This window comes from Pinus tabuliformis, chromosome 7, assembly GCF_031772625.1.
Source record: "Pinus tabuliformis cultivar Carrire ecotype Pingquan chromosome 7, CPIR1, whole genome shotgun sequence".
Classification (NCBI taxonomy): domain Eukaryota; kingdom Viridiplantae; phylum Streptophyta; class Pinopsida; order Pinales; family Pinaceae; genus Pinus; species Pinus tabuliformis.
The window spans coordinates 1,316,253,157-1,316,273,277 of NC_142293.1; the positions used below are offsets into that span (position 1 = coordinate 1,316,253,157).

The 20,121-nt window shown below is 34.8% G+C and overlaps 1 protein-coding gene across 1 annotated transcript; it reads left to right on the forward strand.

The window, feature by feature from the left end:
- The first annotated feature begins 302 nt into the window (after positions 1-302).
- Positions 303-4,953, forward strand: LOC149252397 (expansin-like B1). Its single transcript, XM_089456661.1, has 5 exons — positions 303-530; positions 1,774-1,880; positions 2,001-2,182; positions 2,598-2,730; positions 4,482-4,953. The coding sequence occupies exons 1-5, from the start codon at positions 392-394 to the stop codon at positions 4,680-4,682; spliced, it is 762 nt and encodes a 253-aa protein (XP_089312787.1). The 5' UTR covers positions 303-391; the 3' UTR covers positions 4,683-4,953.
- Positions 4,954-20,121: the final 15,168 nt, after the last annotated feature.

Genomic DNA, 20,121 nt, shown 5'->3' on the forward strand with positions numbered 1-20,121 from the left:
GCTTGATATCGAAAAACATTGGCTAGCCGCCATTAATGAGGTTCTGAGATTCATAATCAGCAGAAAATTAGATGATATTTCGAAGAAAGGAAACGTGTTAGCATACAAAATTCATGAATGACTTCCCCACCCATTAAAGTATTTGTCACATACTGTGGGCGGCGCCATCATTCCTTTTCCAAGGCCTTTCATGGAAAGCGAGATGAAGTTAGTGGAATTCCATCTTTTTTCCTCTATCCAATTTTTGATATTCCTCAGACCCTGGGATTCCTCCGTGGCAGGTTTTATATAATGGCTATAGATTGCTCTCCAGTTTCAATACAGATGTGCACAATCTTCTTCTCATTGAAGTGATTGTAGACATTGATTCTGAAATCTCTGGAGGTAAACCATGGCTTCTTCCATGACCATATCAAGCTTTAGGCTCTGTATCTTATTAGTTATACTGGAAAGAGTATTCAGCGCCTGTGATGACTGCGTGAGTTCCAGAGCATCATACTATGGAAGTCCAGACAGCCTCGGAAATGATAGTACTAAGACTAAGCCCTAGCATTTGCTGTTTCTTTTCCATGTTTTACGTTGATGTCTCATTCCAGCATTTCATCAAATCTCTGATCAATGCAGTCACAAAAATAATTTTTACATTTTTTATACGTTATGTTTTGCTTTTGTTTTATCCAGCTAAATTGATAATTAAGTTGACAATTAATTTTACACTAGATTTCAACTACTACCATTATAATTTCTAAATATTTATAGATATTTTCTAAATATTTATAATATCTATAGATACTTACCTATACCCTTTCTACTAGCCTAAATAAATTAAGAAATTTCAACTTAAAACCTCTAATTACATACGCATATATCCTTTCTACCAACATAAGTGAATTGGGAGATTTCAACTTAAAACCTCTAATTACATAGCCCTTTAATTACATAACCCTTGATTTACCCTACTATCCCCAATTAAGCAATCCAAGACTATATCATTTCTATATGTTATAAACATAGAACCATAAACTTAAAGTAGGTTGATTCTTGCATTGAACTACAAGGATTTTTTTTTTTTTTTTTTTTCATATCATTTTATTTTATAAAAGATGCCCAGGAACACACAGGTATCTCTAACAACATTGCTCTAGGGAGCCTCGTTTATATCACTAGTGTGCTTTGAAACTACTTTAAAAAGGCACGGCCTTGCCATACTGCTTTTCTTCATATCTATAAGTTTGAATCAGGTATGTGACGTTAGAAATAGAGTTTCCTTTGTTTTTATTCTAATAAGAACTTCTAATTTGATCAAAAGAATTTTGTTATAACATGGGTGAGTTAAAAAAAATTAGTGAGTGTTAATGTAACAGTTTTATGTACGATTTTCTAATGTCACTGTTAGTTACAGCCCTGTCAAATTTATATATGGAATCGTACTCTACTAGGACGATGTAGAAGTGAGACTGAGATGCTAATTTTATTTAGAAGACCGTAACTTCGCTGAAAATTTGAGAATATCTATGCCAATTTTGTGTAAAGGACAATTTCCTAGGAAGTCTTATGTCAGTCTTGTATTTTATTGTAGAATTTCTAATATTGAGGAAACTTGATGAACAATAGTTAATTTAAATGGTTGATTTCATTTACTCTTAAATTTTTTAAAATATTCTAAAAAAATCTGCAATCAAAATAAGATTATAAACCTAGCTGAAAAATGAATAAAGTTTGTACTTCCCGGCATTGTCTATTGTGAATTATAAAAGGTTTAACCTCTGACAGGGGGAGCCTGCGGATATGGTTCCTTCGGGAGAAATCTCAATGACGGTGACGTTGCTTGCGCTGCTCAGCTCTACAGAGATGGCCTTGGATGTGGAGCTTGCTACCAGGTGACAATGATAACAAACCCTAGTCTGTTCATAACAAACCCTAGCATGTTCATCATGTTCCAGATCATTATGATGCCACTACGAGTTTATCTTGTTACTAACCAATGGTGCCAAAAACAGGTGATCTGTACTAATCAGGAACTCTGTACAGCGGAAGGAGTGAAAATCGTGATAACCGACATGGGTCAAGGCGACCGGACAGATTTTATCCTCTCCCGTCATGGCTACGCCAAACTGGGTCTTAGCGCTAATGCTAGTGACCAACTAGTGGCCATGGGGGTTGTAGACATTCAGTACAAAAGGTGAAGCCAACTCAAAGTCGACAAATAATTCATAGGTCACTAGATTGGGCAGCGGCTAACAAGCCTGCTATAGGGCATTAAATGTCCGGGGAGATGCAGGCTGGATAGCCCGTTAATAGGCAAATTTGGAAACTGCGCACTAAATAAGAAATGGGAATTTGCGTGTTAGCACGCTATCCAACCTGCATCTCCCCGGGCATTTAATGCCCTATGACGTAGATTGAGATTAGTAATTGCACTGAAAATCAAATCATGAATACATTCAAAGATTTTGGTAACTGGTTAGTGATTTTGGTAAGATATATTCAGGACATTGAGTTTCTAATATGTATTTTTTTTCCACATATACTACCACCCACAAAAAAAACCTAATCTACATTACTATTAATATAACAACTTCTTTATATTTATGCAGAGTATCTTGTCAATATCCGGGCCAGAACCTCCTGTTCAAAATTGACGAGAGCACCAACTTTCCTTACTATCTAGCGTTTATATTCTGGTATCAGGCAGGCCAGAAAGACATCTTGGCCGTCGATATTTGCGAGGTTTGATACATGCATTCCATAAGTCTAGTTTAATTATTATAGATGTAGAGTGAATGGCTACTTCTAGTAATTTTAGCAAGTTCTTGAATCAAATTTTTGGTTTCCATTATAATATAATCTTTATCGAATATCTCTTTAACGGAATATCAAATTTTATCCAAAATTGTGTAGATATAAGCTGAATTTCATTAGTATTTTAAAGGGTTAAATATATTAAATTTATTTATATATTTTAAAAATAAATTTAAAAAAATAATAATAAAAAATATTTATTTTTCATATATAAATTTTAATTTAAAACAATGGTTATATAGTAGTTAGTATCTATTTAACTTAAATATAGCTTAATTAAATTAAAAGATAATAAAGACAAAAATTTCATTACAAAAATAAAACAACTAATAAAATATTGTATTGTTAAATATCATCACCAAAAATTAAGAAATATGATTAACTAATATTGTTTATATAAATATATATACACTTATATATATGTTTTTAATATAATAATAAGCTATCTTAAATTGAAAATATGGGCATTAACCATCATCAACATCATCAATAAGACCTCAACCAATCACTTTACAAATAAATAAATTTAAATAATAATAAAAAATAACAAAAATTCCTAATGTTAAAATATGGATAAAGTGCATAATTTTTTTATCAAAGACAAACTGATAAGAAAGTCAAAGCAAAACTGGATGCGTAATACCATGCCTAGGACCGTATAATAATAATAATAATAATAATAATAATAATAATAATAATAATAAATTACCCTCTCACAAAAATGGCTAAAAAATAAAGTCTTATAATTTTCATAAATTTCTAATAATAATACATTATATTTATCTTCAAATTATTTACATATCTAAAAAATTGTCATAAAAATATTAACAAAATATCATGTTTACATTTTATGTTAGACTTATGATGTTGATAGATATTCATTTTGAAATAAAGTTCTTAGAGCTTTTATTTTAAAATTCTTAGAGATTTTTTTTAAAATAAAAAATTTATATAAAAAAATAAAATTTAACAAAAATATACATATTTTTAATTTTTTTCACACATAAATCAGTTTAAACCTAATTTTTAATCTTTATAGTTATCATTTTTTCTAATTATTTTATTTCAATTCTTTTAACAATAACATATATCCACTTCATAAAAATATTATTATAAAAAAAATAAAATTAAAATATAAAACTAAACGATTATTATAAAAAATAAAATAAGTAACATTATTACATTATAAAAAAATGAGATTGGAAAAGAAATAACCATCATTAAAAATTTTAAAATAATGTAAATTTAACTTTTTAATCTTTATAGTTATCTTTTTTTTTTCTAATTAGTTTATTTCAATTCTTTTAACAACAACATATATGCACTTCATAAAAACATTATTATAAAAAAATAAAATTAAAAAATAAAACTAAACCATTATTAAAAAAATAAAATAAATAACATTATTACATTATTATAAAAAGGTGAGATTGAAAAAGAAGTAACCATCCTTGGAAAATTTAATTAATTGTAAAAAGAGCAATTTAACTTTAGCAATATTTGGTATATCGATGTTTATCAACTCAATATTTTGTATATCGATGTTTATCAACTCAAGCAAAAAAAATTCAATACAATATACTTTATTTATTATTATTTTTCAGAAACTCCATCAACCCTATGGTCCTGCAATATTTTTTTTGCTCTAAAAATCCATTAATTAAATTCGCTTGATGCAGACTGCAACGTTACAATGCAAACTCCGCGTTACAAACCATGGTGCTGTGTGGGATGTAGTGTCCCCTCCCGCGGGTGATCTTTCCATACGATTTCTTGTCAGCGATGGTGACCAGCAACAATGGATTACAGCTGCCAATGCTATACCAGCGAACTGGACAGCCGGAGCTGTCTATGACTCCGGAATACAGCTAGACAGTTAGACCCACAAATTTGTTTTATATAATCATCGCCACTTTAGAAACAAGAAGACCAGCATTTTCCACACATTGGTTCAAGTTGATAGGGCGTCTAAAAGGAATAAAGCATGAATCGATTGCTTAATAGGTTTGCTATTCTAAAGAAATCATTCAACTGCTGTAATGATGGCATCCAGTGATTCATACTGGAATCTATTTGATGCCCCACTAATGTTATTGTTTGATTGGTCATGTATTTTGAATAAATCATTCAACTGTTGTAATGATGACATAAGTGGTTCACAGTCTAATTTATTGTATGTTCAACTAATGTTAATATAAGGACAATTGCATGATTGAAGATTACTTTTTGTCAAAGAATTTCTATTCTTGAATTGTTTGTATTGTAATGATGCCATTGAAGCTGAAATCAAAATCGAAATCAATTGTAAAGTTTGTCTTGTGATTACAGTAACCAACAGTGATATGCTGAACTGTGCAACTTTATAGATGAAATTATTCATTGTATACAGGGAAATACATGAAATTATGATATGCAAGTTTTGATAATGGATTTTTGTTAACTTTGTAACCGATCATGTTGTTAATTGTATGCATCATGGAAAACCCCATAGGTCTACTTTATCAGTGGTGAAATATATTTTCCTTTCAATAAGCTATTGTTCATATATTTCTCTTCATCTGTCACCCTTGTTCATATATTTCCGTTCATCTGTAACCCGTGGCCTGCAAAAATTAATGCTTTAAACATGTTGTCAACCTAATTTTTGTTTGCCATGTCATTATGCCAAACAATATCCGATGACCCAATTCTGTGCACGAAGGTGGAGTGCACATTTAGTGAATAGGTCGGTAAAATAGTCGCAAACGAACGAGATAAGAACAGTACTGGTGCAAATTCCGGATCCCTGTACACTTCAAACTTGCGGGCTTTTAGATATATATTTGGAAATCAGTGAGTACTTTAATTTTAAGTTTTGATTTCTTTTGGGGTGTGTTTTCTATTTTTTTAAACTAATACTTTGTATTATTAAAAAATTAAAATTATATTGTTGTAGCAGCTAACCGTTATATGACTTTTCTTATCTTCTTATGAACTCATATGGATTCTAAATATCCATATTTTTTTTACCAACTCCATGCCCTCAAAACTCAACATTACAATTAAAACTGGATAAAAAAGAGAATACTAAACCCCATATTATTGGGCTGTCCAAAAACAAACCAGACATATATAACAAAAAACTAAAAGAACAGAGAAACAGAATGAGTCATTAGACTCAGAAGATGAGATAATAGTTGGAGCTCTAACACTCGACCCTTGAGGTTCAACATTATCAGATTCACAACACAAGTGTCCCTCCACATGGACAAGCCTTGCATCCAATTTATCCAAGGTGAACCATTGGTTCCTTAGAATTCTCTTAATGTCTTCCAAGGTGGCAAAGACATTGTACCTCTCAATTTGCTTATCCTTCAAAACCAACCTCAACAGGATTTTCATTTTCCAATGTAAATCCACCGAGTTCAAATACTGCTTCTTCCTTCACCTAGTGTGTCCAAGGTCTAAAATCTAGGTAGACACTTCATCCATAATTTTAAAATCAGAGTGGGATTTCCTCTCCACCCTAGCTTGAGTCTCCAACTTGTGGATTTCTCTTCTTGTCTCTGACAACACTGCATTAAAATATTCAGTAGCAGAATATTGAGTGAAGATCCTTGCCCTTCGCTATCTCTGTGAATTGCTACCTCCCCACGCCCCCCTCTAACAACACATATGCTTACTGGGCGACATGGGAGCAGCATAGGGGGTGTTCCTATGAAAATTGGTTAATCTTCCTCTACTTGCAAAGAAACAAAAAAGAACACCAGACACATTCTACTCCAAACTTAAAGACCATCCCACAACATCATCATCAACACTCATAACACAGACCATGTTGTGAGAAAGATTCCATGGTAATTTCCCCCCAGACGCGGATGTAGAAGGAAACAAGAGTAGGAAAACACATATGGGCCTGATTCCCAATTTTTCAGATAGGAGCATGTTGTAGCTGTTATAACCCCCCTCCAAAATTTTTTCTATGCCTTGATTTTGGAGCCTACCTTCTGTTTATAAGAACCTATCTTTCATTGTCGTAAAGTATTCCTTGTGAATGCTTGTGTGTTATGAAGACTGATCTTTGGATGCAACACTTATGATTACTTGATTAGGTTGTCTTGATGATGACTAAGTCTTGTCAACAACAACTAAACAACTTCTAACAAAAGCCAACTTCCACCCTGATCTTGCACCAATTGTCGATCTTCCCTCTAAGAACTACACAATTCTCTATCTCTAGAAATACTATTATGTCTTTAGGATCAAAACTGCGCAATTCTTGAAGACAGGCAACCACTGAGCACAAAAACTATGCTAGCCCTCTCTCAGTGTAGACAGTGAATTGCATAATCCCTTGTTGTTAGGAATTGCGCAATTCCTTCTCCTGGTATGACTGTGAAATTTCCTAGAATAAGGTAATGCTCATCCCCAGAAAATAAGGAGTGCACAATTAATGTTTGGCAAGTGGCACAAAGTTGTTATTTTCAACGTTAAGATAAGTGTCGCCTTTTCCTTGATTTTAGGCATGTGCAACATAAACCCTAACCTAACCCCATCTGGGCTACATCTATATAATAGACACTCTTAGAGCTCATTTCCACACTCAAAATTGGAGCTCTATCCTTCTCCACAAGATCAAGGAGCTTTGGATTTGCTTTAAGGTGATTTTCCGGGTAAGTTTCCCATGCGTCGCTTTTTGTTGCTTTTTTTATTTGTTTTGATTTTATGAGTGTTATTTTTCCCATTTCATTTCATGGTAGCTGGTGTTTCTATTGTTATTATCTTGTACACGTGTTTTTTTAGCCTATTATTCACTTTTTATAACTATTTCATCGACTTCTTGTTTTTTTTTCTACTAGCAGTTGTCGTTGCTTGGTCATTTTGTGCATGCACGTTTTTTTTTTTCATGATATTTTTTGGACCATGTTATTGACTGATCTAACTTACCTTGAGGTTGATCTACACTTCTTCCTACCCTGGCATTCATATCTTGAATTTTTTCCCTTTTTTTTCTTGGTAGAACTGCACAATATCGAGTAATTATTGCCCCTATCAACTACGCATTTCACATCTTCAAGGCTCAAGCCTCATCCTTGGCCTCTGAGGCTGTGTCATACATAGTAACTGGATTTCCAAACTACACATTTCCTAGTTCCAGACCTTAGTCCAGCCTTGTCCTCTCATACCACGCAATGCACAGTCTCTTCCATCAACTTCCGAGTTGACACTACACATTTGATAGTCTCAATCCATAAGCTTCACCCTTGTTTGTTAACATTGCACAGTGTGAATTTCAAGATCCCAGTCTGTCTCCTTGAGCCTAGAAACTATGCAATCCTTCTCTTCAGTGAGTGTGTTGCTGCTTTAATCTTGATGAATGAACTAATCTTCTTGATCTAGTTTTTTCTTGCCATGAGTGCATCTTTTGTATACATGTACTACAGGTTTTGAGCTCATCTCTCTTTCATCAGTTGTTGTCATCATGCCTCCAAAGAGATCATCCTCAAAAGAAACTACAGAGAGAAGTATTGGTGAAGTAGTTTAGAGCACTCCAGTTACCATGCCTATTCTATCTGACACTCAAATCTTCATTGGAAAAGATTCAACGATTACATGGCATACATCCAAAGATCCATTCATAGCTACCAATTTCAAAGAAAATATGGAGGAAAGACAGTTGTACATAAAGATATAGAAGTCAGGTTTTCATATAATTGTTTGTAGGTTCCTAGTCCTACCTTACGGAGATGTCATCAAGTGGATCTTGTCGCACTTGGATATAAAGACCATGACCCTCAGCAATGTCAGTAGACAATGGCTTGCTTCATATTTGGCCCATTATATCCATATGATGTATCATTTTCCTAATCTAGAAGTATATATGGATTCACATTTTTATGTAGTCACCAGCTATTTGAGCACAAAGGATGTCATCAAAACTTGGGTGAAAAAGCCATCTAAATTCCACCAAACACCTAGTAATACATACAAGACGATCTCTTAGAAAGGTGTTATAGTACCTACTTTTATTATGTTGCCAAATATATGGTCAAAAGAGTACCAAAACCTTCCCTGAAGGTTCAGTTTACATGTTGCATCAGATTGTTAATGAGGGGAAGGGGTTCAACTAGTCATATATTTTGGCTCAATAGCTTAGGAGCAATGTGAATAATGCAAAGAACCCACCTAAGGGAAAGCAAGACAGATTACATATGTTTGCATACCTATTGGATGGTATATGTGCTTAGAATTCTTTTCTTGGCCTGAGCTAGATTGGACACAAAAAAACCATGTTGTTCATATTTATTGCAAGTTATTTTAAGAGTGTAGTTACATAGGAGTCATGGAGAAATTGGATGACCACTTCTTCATAGTGTTGTACCAGATGATTTTTTAGGAAGAGCCACCTTTCATGTCCCGTGAGGCTATGGACTCAGCAGCAGAACTTGCCAATTGGTTTTCCTCACTAGATGGTACTTACCTTAGGGTGTTTGGTTTTCAAAAGTCACCACATCTATTACCAAGGTATGCCACAGATAAGTTGGTCATGCAGGAGATTGTGTATCACCTTTCCATAGGCTTACCAACAATACTGCAAAGGAAAAGAGAACACTTTGGCCCACTTTTCCTTTGTAGGTGGGATCCTACGAAATCAAGAACTTGATGGTTGCAGAAGTTGAAGGAAATGAGTTGGAGAACTTCAAGCTTGACAATATGGAGTATCACCGGTATGGTCCCCGAAGCATTTGCTAGCAACATTGTGAAAGATACATTTTGACTAGCCAAGTGGGACCTATTCTAGACCAGAGGAGGAGAAGATTAAGAAATGTTATAATGCTTCTAGGCCCCATGTACCAATCAGCCAAGCAGGCCCATCTCATGTGACTACTGAACAAGATACTACTCCGGGAGCAGGGAAACTAGAGAAGCACAACTTAGCGAGCATAAAGTATAAAAGGAAGGTTGCACACTATCTAGCAGAGGAGAAAATATGCAAATTCAAAGTAGGTCTAACTATTTTGAAAGTGGCTATGGCGGTTGAGAGAAAGAGAAAGCAGAGGTGAGAAGAGCAGAGAAGATAGAAAGAAGAGAAAATACATAAGGAAGAACATGAAAAGAAAGAACAGGAAGAAAGGTAGATGCAACAAGAAGAAATGAGAAGAAATATGGAAGAAGAAACAATGCGAAAGCAAGTAGAATAAGAAGGAAAAAATTAGCTACAAGAAGAAGAGATCAAACAACAATGGGATAAAGAAATTTCCCAAGAGATTGAAGAGTTAATAGTGATTCAAGACATGGAGGTAGAACAAGAGCAACAAAATAGATATGTTGATCTTATGCTAAGCACAGAATATATCATCATCTAGTCTTTGCCTCCTCGTATAGATGGGAAACATATAGGTGATGAAGAGGAAATTGCTCCTTTAGATGATAGCCTAGTCATGGATATTTACAGCTTGACTTTCGACGAGCTTCAGAGGAAGATTGTGTAAGCAAGAAAGAAGCATTTTCTGGATGACCTCACACATCCTGCTTTCACTAATAAGGGGAAGGTGATTATCTTGGACACCAGAAAGAATCTTGAAGTTATTGTCGCAACTAACTTGGCATTTGTAGGACCCTTTAAGGATGAAAAAATTATCTAATGGCACATGTTAGACAAATGGAAAATAACTTGGAAGTTGTGAGACAATACAAAAAAAATCTAGACAGAGACTTAGAAGATGGTTTCCACACATGTGTACTTTAAATAACTCCAGGAAGCTATAATTGGTGAAGTCAAAGCATTGGGAGAATATATGATGAAAATTTATAAGGAGTTGGTCACCGTGCACAAAGAAATTTTCCCCTTGCATGACATGCATAAGAAATCAAGGGAGAATGAAAAATATCTAAAGGTCATTCATGCAGCTATCATTGCAGTTCATAAATGGGGAATGAAGTATATAGGTGCACCAATGGATTTGGTTAAGAAAACAGGACAACAACTGAGTTGGAGAAAACTGAAGTCAAAATGCTTATACAAAGAAACAAAAAACTTGGTACTTTCATAGCCAACATCTTGTCTTCTTATGCACAGTTGTACAATAGTGTGGATTCTTTGGTTAAATCTCATAAGATTCCTCCATTCAAGATATTCACAGAAGTAAAAGGTGGAAATGCAGTCAGGCAGGAAATATTTGAATAGTAGGACCAGCTGAGGCATATTTCTATGAAGGAGGACTTGGAGATCAACAGAAATACCATGCAAAATTATATTGGTGGATGTGTCAAGATCAACACTATGTTGTTCTTATTGAAGAAGTAGACACAAAGTGGTTCCAAAAATGTATACCCAGATGCTATGGAAGTTAGATTTCACTTTCAGCCTAATCCTATCGCAAATTTTGAGGATACCATCACAAAATATAAAGGTTAAAGGTTGGAATCACTATGTGAATGAATATCTACAAGTTGAAGCTATTGAGCTAGAGTTTCCTCACACTCAAGCTTGATATGTCTATTTTGTCTTATTAGGCTTTACCTATTTTTTTCTCATATGGGTTATTGTAATTGAAATAAATATGTAAGTGGAAGTCCAAGTGTCAATTGTGGAATATGAAAGATCATTAGTTAGTAAAAGACAAAAGTCAAAGAGTCATGAGGTATGTCCAAAGGTCACAAAGGGAGATGAAGGGTCGTCTTATATTATGAACTATTTTGTAGGTTAACTAACGATTCTCTTTTATGGTTCGTGTGTATCTTTCAAGCTAGTACTATTACATGCTTCTAATGGGATCATTCATTTCCCCTATAATATGATGGAATCTTTCATGCATTACATTTGATTCTACACAAGTTTCATACACTTGCGTCCACCAAAGCCATACATATCCCATTCTATGTGTTTATCACAGTCAAGGCACACCTTTGAACCCACTACTTTGGAAACCAACCATTTTCTGGTTGGGGCTCATACTCCAAATGGTGTGGTTCTAATTGGGAATTCACATTGGGGAGACCCCTTCCCCTGTTGGCGGCTTCCAGCACCGTCAACAGGGTTTTGGTGATAAAAGGGGGGCCAGATGACAAGTTGAGCCTGTGAATTCAGTTTGAAATTTTCTTACCTTTAAATGGCTTCTTCCCAAATCTTAACCCTACCATGTTTTTCCAAAGTTGCAAATATGAAAGTGCCCTCAGGTATTATTCATGACTCGTCGAATCTAAAATTTGATGGCAAGGGTGGAACAACCATTCTTGAGCACACCTCTTGCTTTCTTGAATTTTTCTCTTATCATCAAAATAATTGTGAGGATAATTCTTGTAGCATGTTCATCCTTACTTTCAAAGCGCGTGTTAAACAATGGTGTTATGCATTGTCAACTGCCTCTATTCACTCTTTCAAACATCTTGTTAAGAAGATCCATCGCACCTTTAACACGTATGATTATGAAAGTGTTTATAAGAAAATCATTCGTCTCATAAAAGAAATGACGAATCTGTTGAATATTTTCATGGTTGTTTCATTCACTTTTTTTATGATTTTTCTGAGGATGACACTGACTGGAATTTTATGAAAGAGAAATATGAGTATCTTGTTCAAATTTCTTTAAATATGTCTGGATACAAATCTGTGAATGTATCCAAACATTTTTTGGTTATGGAACTCTCAAATCTATGAAAGGAGAAAGTGTTTTCCCGTTTGTCTCTTTGACTTTTTATCATTCTCAATTAAATAAAACAACTCCATGCACACAAGATGAGGTTGGAGAACTTGAAATCCAACCTGTCGATCTACCACCATATTCTTCCACCCCCCATAGTCAATATTTGAATTCAAGTTCCAATTTAGAATCTAATTTAATCAGTGATATTCTTTCCTCTCATTCTCCATCAGTTAGTTCCTTTGATCCTCATGGCCTTGAGATGTTACATCAACTTCCTATAACTATTTCTTCTGATTCTCAAGAGGAACAAGCTCAAAATGGAGTCAACGATGACTAAGAAAATTGTGATATTTTTCATAATGATTATGTGTGGGAATCTAATTTTGAAGAAGATTCTATGATAGATGATGATGTATCATTTCATCTTTCAAATTCTTCCACACCTCTCGCCCATTATCCTCACATATTCAGTGAGCCTAACACAATTGTCCCATATTTTAATGAGTTAGTTTTTTAGAATGTCAACTCCTATTGTAGTCAAGAGTGGTGGAATGTTGATTTTCAATTGAACAAAGGTGAGGGAGGAGCCTCTCTTCACAATATATCTCATCCCCCATCCTATCAATATGAAGGAACAAAGACTGTAATCCTCTTTCTTCAATCAACCCCTCTCTATGATTCTTCATTTCATGATGATTCCTTTCTTTCTGAGAAATCAAATTTCGATCATAGTTGTCTTAATATATTCACTGATTCATCCAGTAATGAAACTATATCTTCAAATATCAATTATTCCAAGCCACCATTCTTTGATGATCTATCTTCATATATCTTGGAACCATCTCAAGATGTAGCGACATTTCAACCCATGCTGATGGTTATGTTAGGTTCTCACAGTCTTAATGGTTGTTCCAAGCATAATTAGGTTGAAACTCTTCCTTAGAACAATCCTCATAAGGTGATCACAAAAGTTAAAAATGAGCCCATATTTTAGCCTCAATACCCTTCACCTTATTTTCACAATGCTATTGCTCAATGGTTGGAGGAATCATACTTGGCAGGCCCCTATGCAAAACACAAGTTCATGTCTTTCTTTATGTCCAAGTTTGAAAGTCAAAATGGGTGTTTTGATTTGAGTATGTCACAATGTTTGTAAATACCATGATGCATCAACATAATGTTTATAACATGCTTTTTTACTTTACTTTTCTGCTTGCGTTTATTGTCTTTGGATTTTGGAACGTTTCGTGTTTTATATTACTTGTCATGTGTTTTTCTTGATGACCTTTCTTGTTATTGATTCCCTCACCCATATAGGTCAAGTAATGCTCTATTGGTTGCATGGAAAGTTTCATTTTATGTAAGCCTCTCTTATTTTTTGTTATCTTAGGAGTAGGATACCTTAATTAGTTCACTTTCACTTTTTCCTGTTTGCTTTTCTTTTGTTTCATGCTTTCTTTTCTTTCCATTGTAATAAGATTTGCATGAGACTGTGTTCTACTTCTGAAATGAGCATGGAAAAGTTCAAGAGGACACTATACGACTTTCATTGCTTGTATTTATGTTTATTCCTTCTCTTTTCCTTGGCCTTGTATATTTTATTTGATTATGCATTGATGGAAAATATGTTATTTCTTGGAGAAAACCTCAGTGGAATTATGATGCTCGAATCTATAACTAGTACCATATGATTTTTTTATGTTTGATTGGTTCTATCTTGTCAAATAAGTCGAGTAGAGTAAGGAGGGGAGGAAACTTAAACAAATGAACTACAATTTAGAGGTGTATAAATTTCCATCTCTAAAGGGGCAACCTCTTCTGCTCTCAATAAGTCAGGATCCCTCTTCTACCCCATGAAATAAATAAGTGTCAATGCATAGTTCTATAAAATAATAATAAATAAAGGGTGAAAGAAGAGAAAGGATTCCTGGGCAAGAAGGTGAAGAAAAGAACTCCACAAGGGTACTGTCCAGGCTCGCTGGTAGTGGAGCCATGTTTTTTTCCTTGAAGTGACTCTACCAGGGTATTATCCAAGCCTGCTAGTAGCAAATCAACACCAGAGATGAAAACAAAGAATTTGATAATCCTTTTCCACTTTTGTATCTATATACTCCTTATCCCTAATCAAAACAATTGAGTTTGACTTTCTTTTGTTAAGTGAGTATCCGATTAAGAGAATGAGGGAAATGCATCTTTAAGATGGGCTAAGTGAAGAAGTTGTGGTAATCAATGAGATGAAAAATAATTTCTCAAGATCTAGACCTGGTTTATAGAGTTAGAACCACAAAAAGAGTTGGAGTTCTACCAGTGTGTCACCGAGTGTTGTAGCTGCTACAACCCCCCTCCAAAAATTTTCCTATGCCTTAATTAGTTTGTCCTCATGATGACTAAGTCTTGTTGATGACAACTAAACAACTTCTAACACAAGCCAACTTCCACCCTGATCTCGCACCGACTGTCGATCTTCCCTCTAGGAACTGCACAATTCTCAGTCTCTGGAAACTATGCTATGTCCTAAGGATAAAAAAATCACATTTCTTGAAGATAGGCATGCACTTAGCACATAAACTATGCTAGCCCTCTTTCACAGTCAAGATTGTACAATCCACCGAGACAGTGAACTGCGCAATACTTGTTGCAGAAAATTGCGATGTTCCTTCTTCTAGTATGACTCTTCAATTTCTTGTAATAAGATAATTCTCATCTGTAGAAAATAGGGAGTGCACAATTAATGTTTGACAAGTGGTACAAAGTTGTTATTTTCGATCCTATGACAAGTGTCAATTTTTCCTCGATTTTAGGCATGCACATCATAAACCCTAACCTAACCCCATGGAGGCTATATATATAATAGATTATCTTATAGCTAATTTTCATAATAGAAATTGGATCTATAGCCTTCCCCATGAGATCAAGGAGATTTGGATTTGGTTTGCAATGCTTTTCTAGGTAAGTTTCTCATGTGTCACTTTTTGTTGCTTTATCTGTCACTTTTGTCGCTTTTGCTTCTATGAGTATTATTTTACTTATTTATTTTCATGGTATCTAGTGCGTTTCTATTTTTATTAACTTTCATAAGTGTTGTTTTGGTATGTCATTCACTTTTTATAAGTGTTGCATCGACTTCTTGCTTTTTCCTACCAATAGTCGTCGTTGTTGGGTCATTTTGTGTGTGCATGTTTTTCTTTTTGCATAATATTTTTTGGCCCATTTAGTTGACTAATATAACTTATCTTGAGGCTTATATACACTTATTCCTTCCTCAACATTCAAATCTTGAAGTTTTTCCCTCTCTTTTCCAGGCAGAATTGCAAAATCTTGAGTAATTTCCGCCCCTTCCAACTGTGCATTTCGCATCTACGATGCTCGAGCTTGATCCTTGACTTCTTCCCAAATAAGACTGTGAATTGCACAGTATCAAGCCTCAAGCCCAACACTTGGATTCTAAGAATGTGCAGTTTGTATTTAAAGAGCCCAATCTATCTCCCTGAGCCCATAAACTGCACAATCCTTCTCTTTAGTCAGTGTGTTGCAACTTTAATCTCGATGAATAAAATGATATGCTTGATCTAATTTGTTCTTTCCAGGAGCACATATTTGGATATAGATATTACAGGTTTTGAGATCATCTCTCTTTCATTGGTTTTCATCATCATGCCTCCAAAGAGATTAGCCTCAAAAGAAACTACAAAGAGTAGTGGCGGTGAAGTAGTTGAGAAATCCAGTTATAATGCCTACTCTATATGAAACTCAACTATTCATTGAAAGGATTTAGATATTACATGGCATAAAATCAAAGATGTATTCATAACTACCAATTTCATAGAATATGTGGAGGACAGATAAGTGTACATAAACATCTAGAAGTCAGGGTTTCATAAAGCTACTTGCAGGTTCCTAGTCCTACAAACCGCAGATGTCATCAAGTGGATCCTGTCGCACTTGGATACAAAGAGCATGACCCTCAAAAATGTCAGTGGATAGATTCATATTTGGCCCATGATATTCATCTGATGTATCATTTTCCTAAGCCAGAAGAATATATGGATTCACATTTTTATGCAGATGCCAACTATTTAAGGATGAAGGATGTCATCAAAAACTGGGTGAAAGATCCATCTAAACTCCGCCAGAAACCTAGTAATACATATAAGATTAGATCTCTTAAAAAGGTGTTCTAGTACCTGATTGTATTATTCTTCCAGATATATGGTCAAAAGAGTACTAAAATCTTCCCTAAAGGTTGGGTTTACATGTTGCATCAGATTTTTAATGAGGAAAAGGTGTTCAACTAGTTGGATCTTTTGGCTTAACAACTTAGGATCATTGTGAACAATGCAAATAACACACTTAAGGGAAAGAAAGATATATTATATATGTTGGCATACATGTTGGATGGTGTATGTGCTCAAAATTCTTTTCCTGACATGAGCTGGACTTGGACACCAAAAGATTCTCCTGTTCATATTTCTTGCAATTTTCTTTCAGAGTGCAGTTACAGAGGAGTAATGGAGAAGTTGGATGACGACTTCCTCATAGTGTTGAATCAGATGCTTTTCAAGGAAGAACCACTTTCCATGTCCCATGAGGCTATGGACTCATCATCAGAACTTGTTGATTAGTTTTCCTCACCATATGGCACTTACATCAGGGTGTTTAGTTGTCAGAATTCATCACATATTTTACTGAGGTATGCCACAAATAAGTTGGTCATGAACGAGATTGTGTATCATCCTTCCACAAGCTTATCAACAATACTACAAAGGAAAAATAAATCACCTAGGCCCTCTTTTTCTTTACAGGTGGGATCCTACAAAATCAAGAACCCGAAGGCCACATAAGTTGAAGGAAATGAGTTAGATAACTTGAGGTTCGAAATTGGAGTATCAACCATATGATCCCAGAAGTATTTGTAAGCAACATTGTACCAAGATATATTTCAACTGGTCAAGTGGGACCTATTCTAGACCAGAGGAGGAGAAGATTAAGAACTGTTATAATGCCTTTAGGCCCCACGCACTAGTCAACCAAGTAGGTCCATCTCAAGTGACTCTTGAACATGACACTACTTTGGAAGCAGGGAAACTAGAGAAGTGCAAAATAGTGAACATAAACTATAAATGAAAGGTTGCACATAGTCTAGAAGAGGAGAAAAGCCACAAATTCAAAGAAGATCCAAATATTTTGAAAGAAGCTATAACAACATAGAGAAAGAGGAAACAAATAAAATATGAGAAGAAAGACAGGAAGAAGAGCAAACACAAAAGGAATAACAAGAAAAGAAAGTACAAGAAGAAAGGCAGATGCAAGAAAAAGAAATGAGAAGAAAGAAGGAAGAAGAAACAATCTTGAAGAAAGAAGAAGAAGAAGGAAAAATAAGCTACAAGAAGAAGAAATAAAACAACAACAAGATAAAGAACTTTCCCAAGATATTGAAGAGTTAATAATGATTCAAGAGATGGAGGTAGATCAAGAGAAAAAAAATCAAGATGTTGAGCTTATGCCTAACACAGAAAAGGTCATCATCAAGTCTCTGCCTCCTCCTACAGATGGGGAAGCTCCAAGTGATGAAGAGGAAATTGAGGAAATTTCTCCTTTAGATGATAGCCTAGTCATGGATATTTACAACTTGAATTTTGATGAGCTTTAGAGGAAGATTGTGAAAGTAAGAAAGAAACATTTTCTGGATGACCTCACACATCCTACTTTCATCAATAAGGAGAATGGGATTGTTATGGAAACCAAAAATAATCTTGAAGCTATTGCCATAACTAACTTGGCTTTTACATGAGACTCTATGGAAAACACAAAGTATATAATGGCAGAAAATAGACAAATGGAAAAGAACTTGGAAGTTGTGAGGCAAGAGATATAACAACTCCAACCAGAGACTCAGAAGATGGCTCCCACACATGTGTACTTTAAAGAGATTTAGGAAGCTTTATTTGGTGAAGTGAAAGCATTGGGAGAAACTATGATGAACCTTTATGAGGATTTGGTTACTGTGCACAAAGAAGTTGTCCCCTTGTATGATATGCAAAATAAATCAAGGGAGAATGTGAAAGCTCTAAATGTCATTCATGCAACTATCACTGCATATCATGAATGGGGAATGAAGTGTAGAGGTGCACCACCAGAATTGGTTAAGAAAACAAGTCAGCAAGATGAGTTGGAGAAATATGAAGTCAGAATTCTTATATAAAGCAACAAACAACTCAACACTTTCATTGCCAACATCTTATATTCTTATGCACAGTTGTACAATAAAGTCGATTCTCTGGTGAAATCTCATAAGATTCCTTTAGTCAGAACATTCATAGAAGTAAAAGGAAGTAATGTGCTCAGACAAGGAGAATAAGAATAGTTGGACCAGTTGAGGAAGATTTCTATGAAGGATGACTTGGAGACCAACAAACATACCATGTAGAAGTATATTGGTGGCCCTGCCAAGATCAACACTATGTTGTTATTATTGAAGAAGGAGACACAAACTAGTTCCAAAATTGTATACCCAGATGCAATGGAAACTAGAGTCCACTTTCAGCCTAATCCTCTCACAAAGTTTGAGGAGATCATTCCACAATAAAAATATTAGCATCACTATGTGATTGAAGATCTTCAAGTTGAAGATGTTGAGCTATAGTTTCCTCAGACTCAAGCTTGATATGTCTATTTAGGCTCTACCCATTTTTGCCTCATATGGGTTTTTGTAATATTGTATTTGAAATAAATATGTAAGTGGAATTCCAAGTGTCAATTGTAGAATATGAAAGGTCATTAGTTGGTAAAAGACAAAATAAGACAAAGAGTCATCAGGGAAGTCCAAAGGTCATAAAGGGAGATGAAGGGTCATCTCATATGTTATAAATACACCCTCATAACTCATGTAGAGGGATTGGAACCAAAGGTTTGGAAGCTTTGTTTTTCAACCTAGCTTCTTCAGTTTTGCATAGGAGGAATATCATTATTCGGAGAAGCAATTGTTGAATTCATGTTCCACTATTGGGGCTAGTGTCTTGTTAATTGTAAATGTATGTCTGGAAATTTCGCTTTTAATAAATATCAGAGCTGACACGACTTCATGCATATGTCGTGGATGTGTTAAGACTATTCTTGTTATGTTTGCGATATGTGTTGTTTCACTTGCACTAATTCTTATGAACTAATTCGTTTTCTTTAATATGAATCTTGTTGGATGTGTGTTGTTACGTTATTTCAATCGTTGTTATCTTGTGACTTATTTTTCATGTTAAATAATTATTCTCTTGTATGGCTTGTGTGTCTCTTTCAAGCTAAGTACTATTACATGCTTCTAAGGGGATCACTCATTTTACCTCTAGTGTGATGGAACCATTCATGCATTACATTTGATTGTACACGAAATTCATACACTTAGTTCCACCAATTCCATGCATATCTCATTCTATGTGTTTATCAAACCTGACACACACCTTTGAACTCACCACTTTGGTAATTGACTATTTTCCGATTGGGGCTCGTACTCTAAATGGTGTGCAATATAATTGGGAATTCACATTGGGGATAGCCCATTCCCTGTTGGCGACTTCGAACACCGTCAAAAGAGCACTGGATACTTAAAGAAAACCATATACATATCAATTCCTATGGAGTTAAAATCATACATGAAACAAATTTCTTCAAACCTACTCAAAATCAAACTCTCAGACTAGTC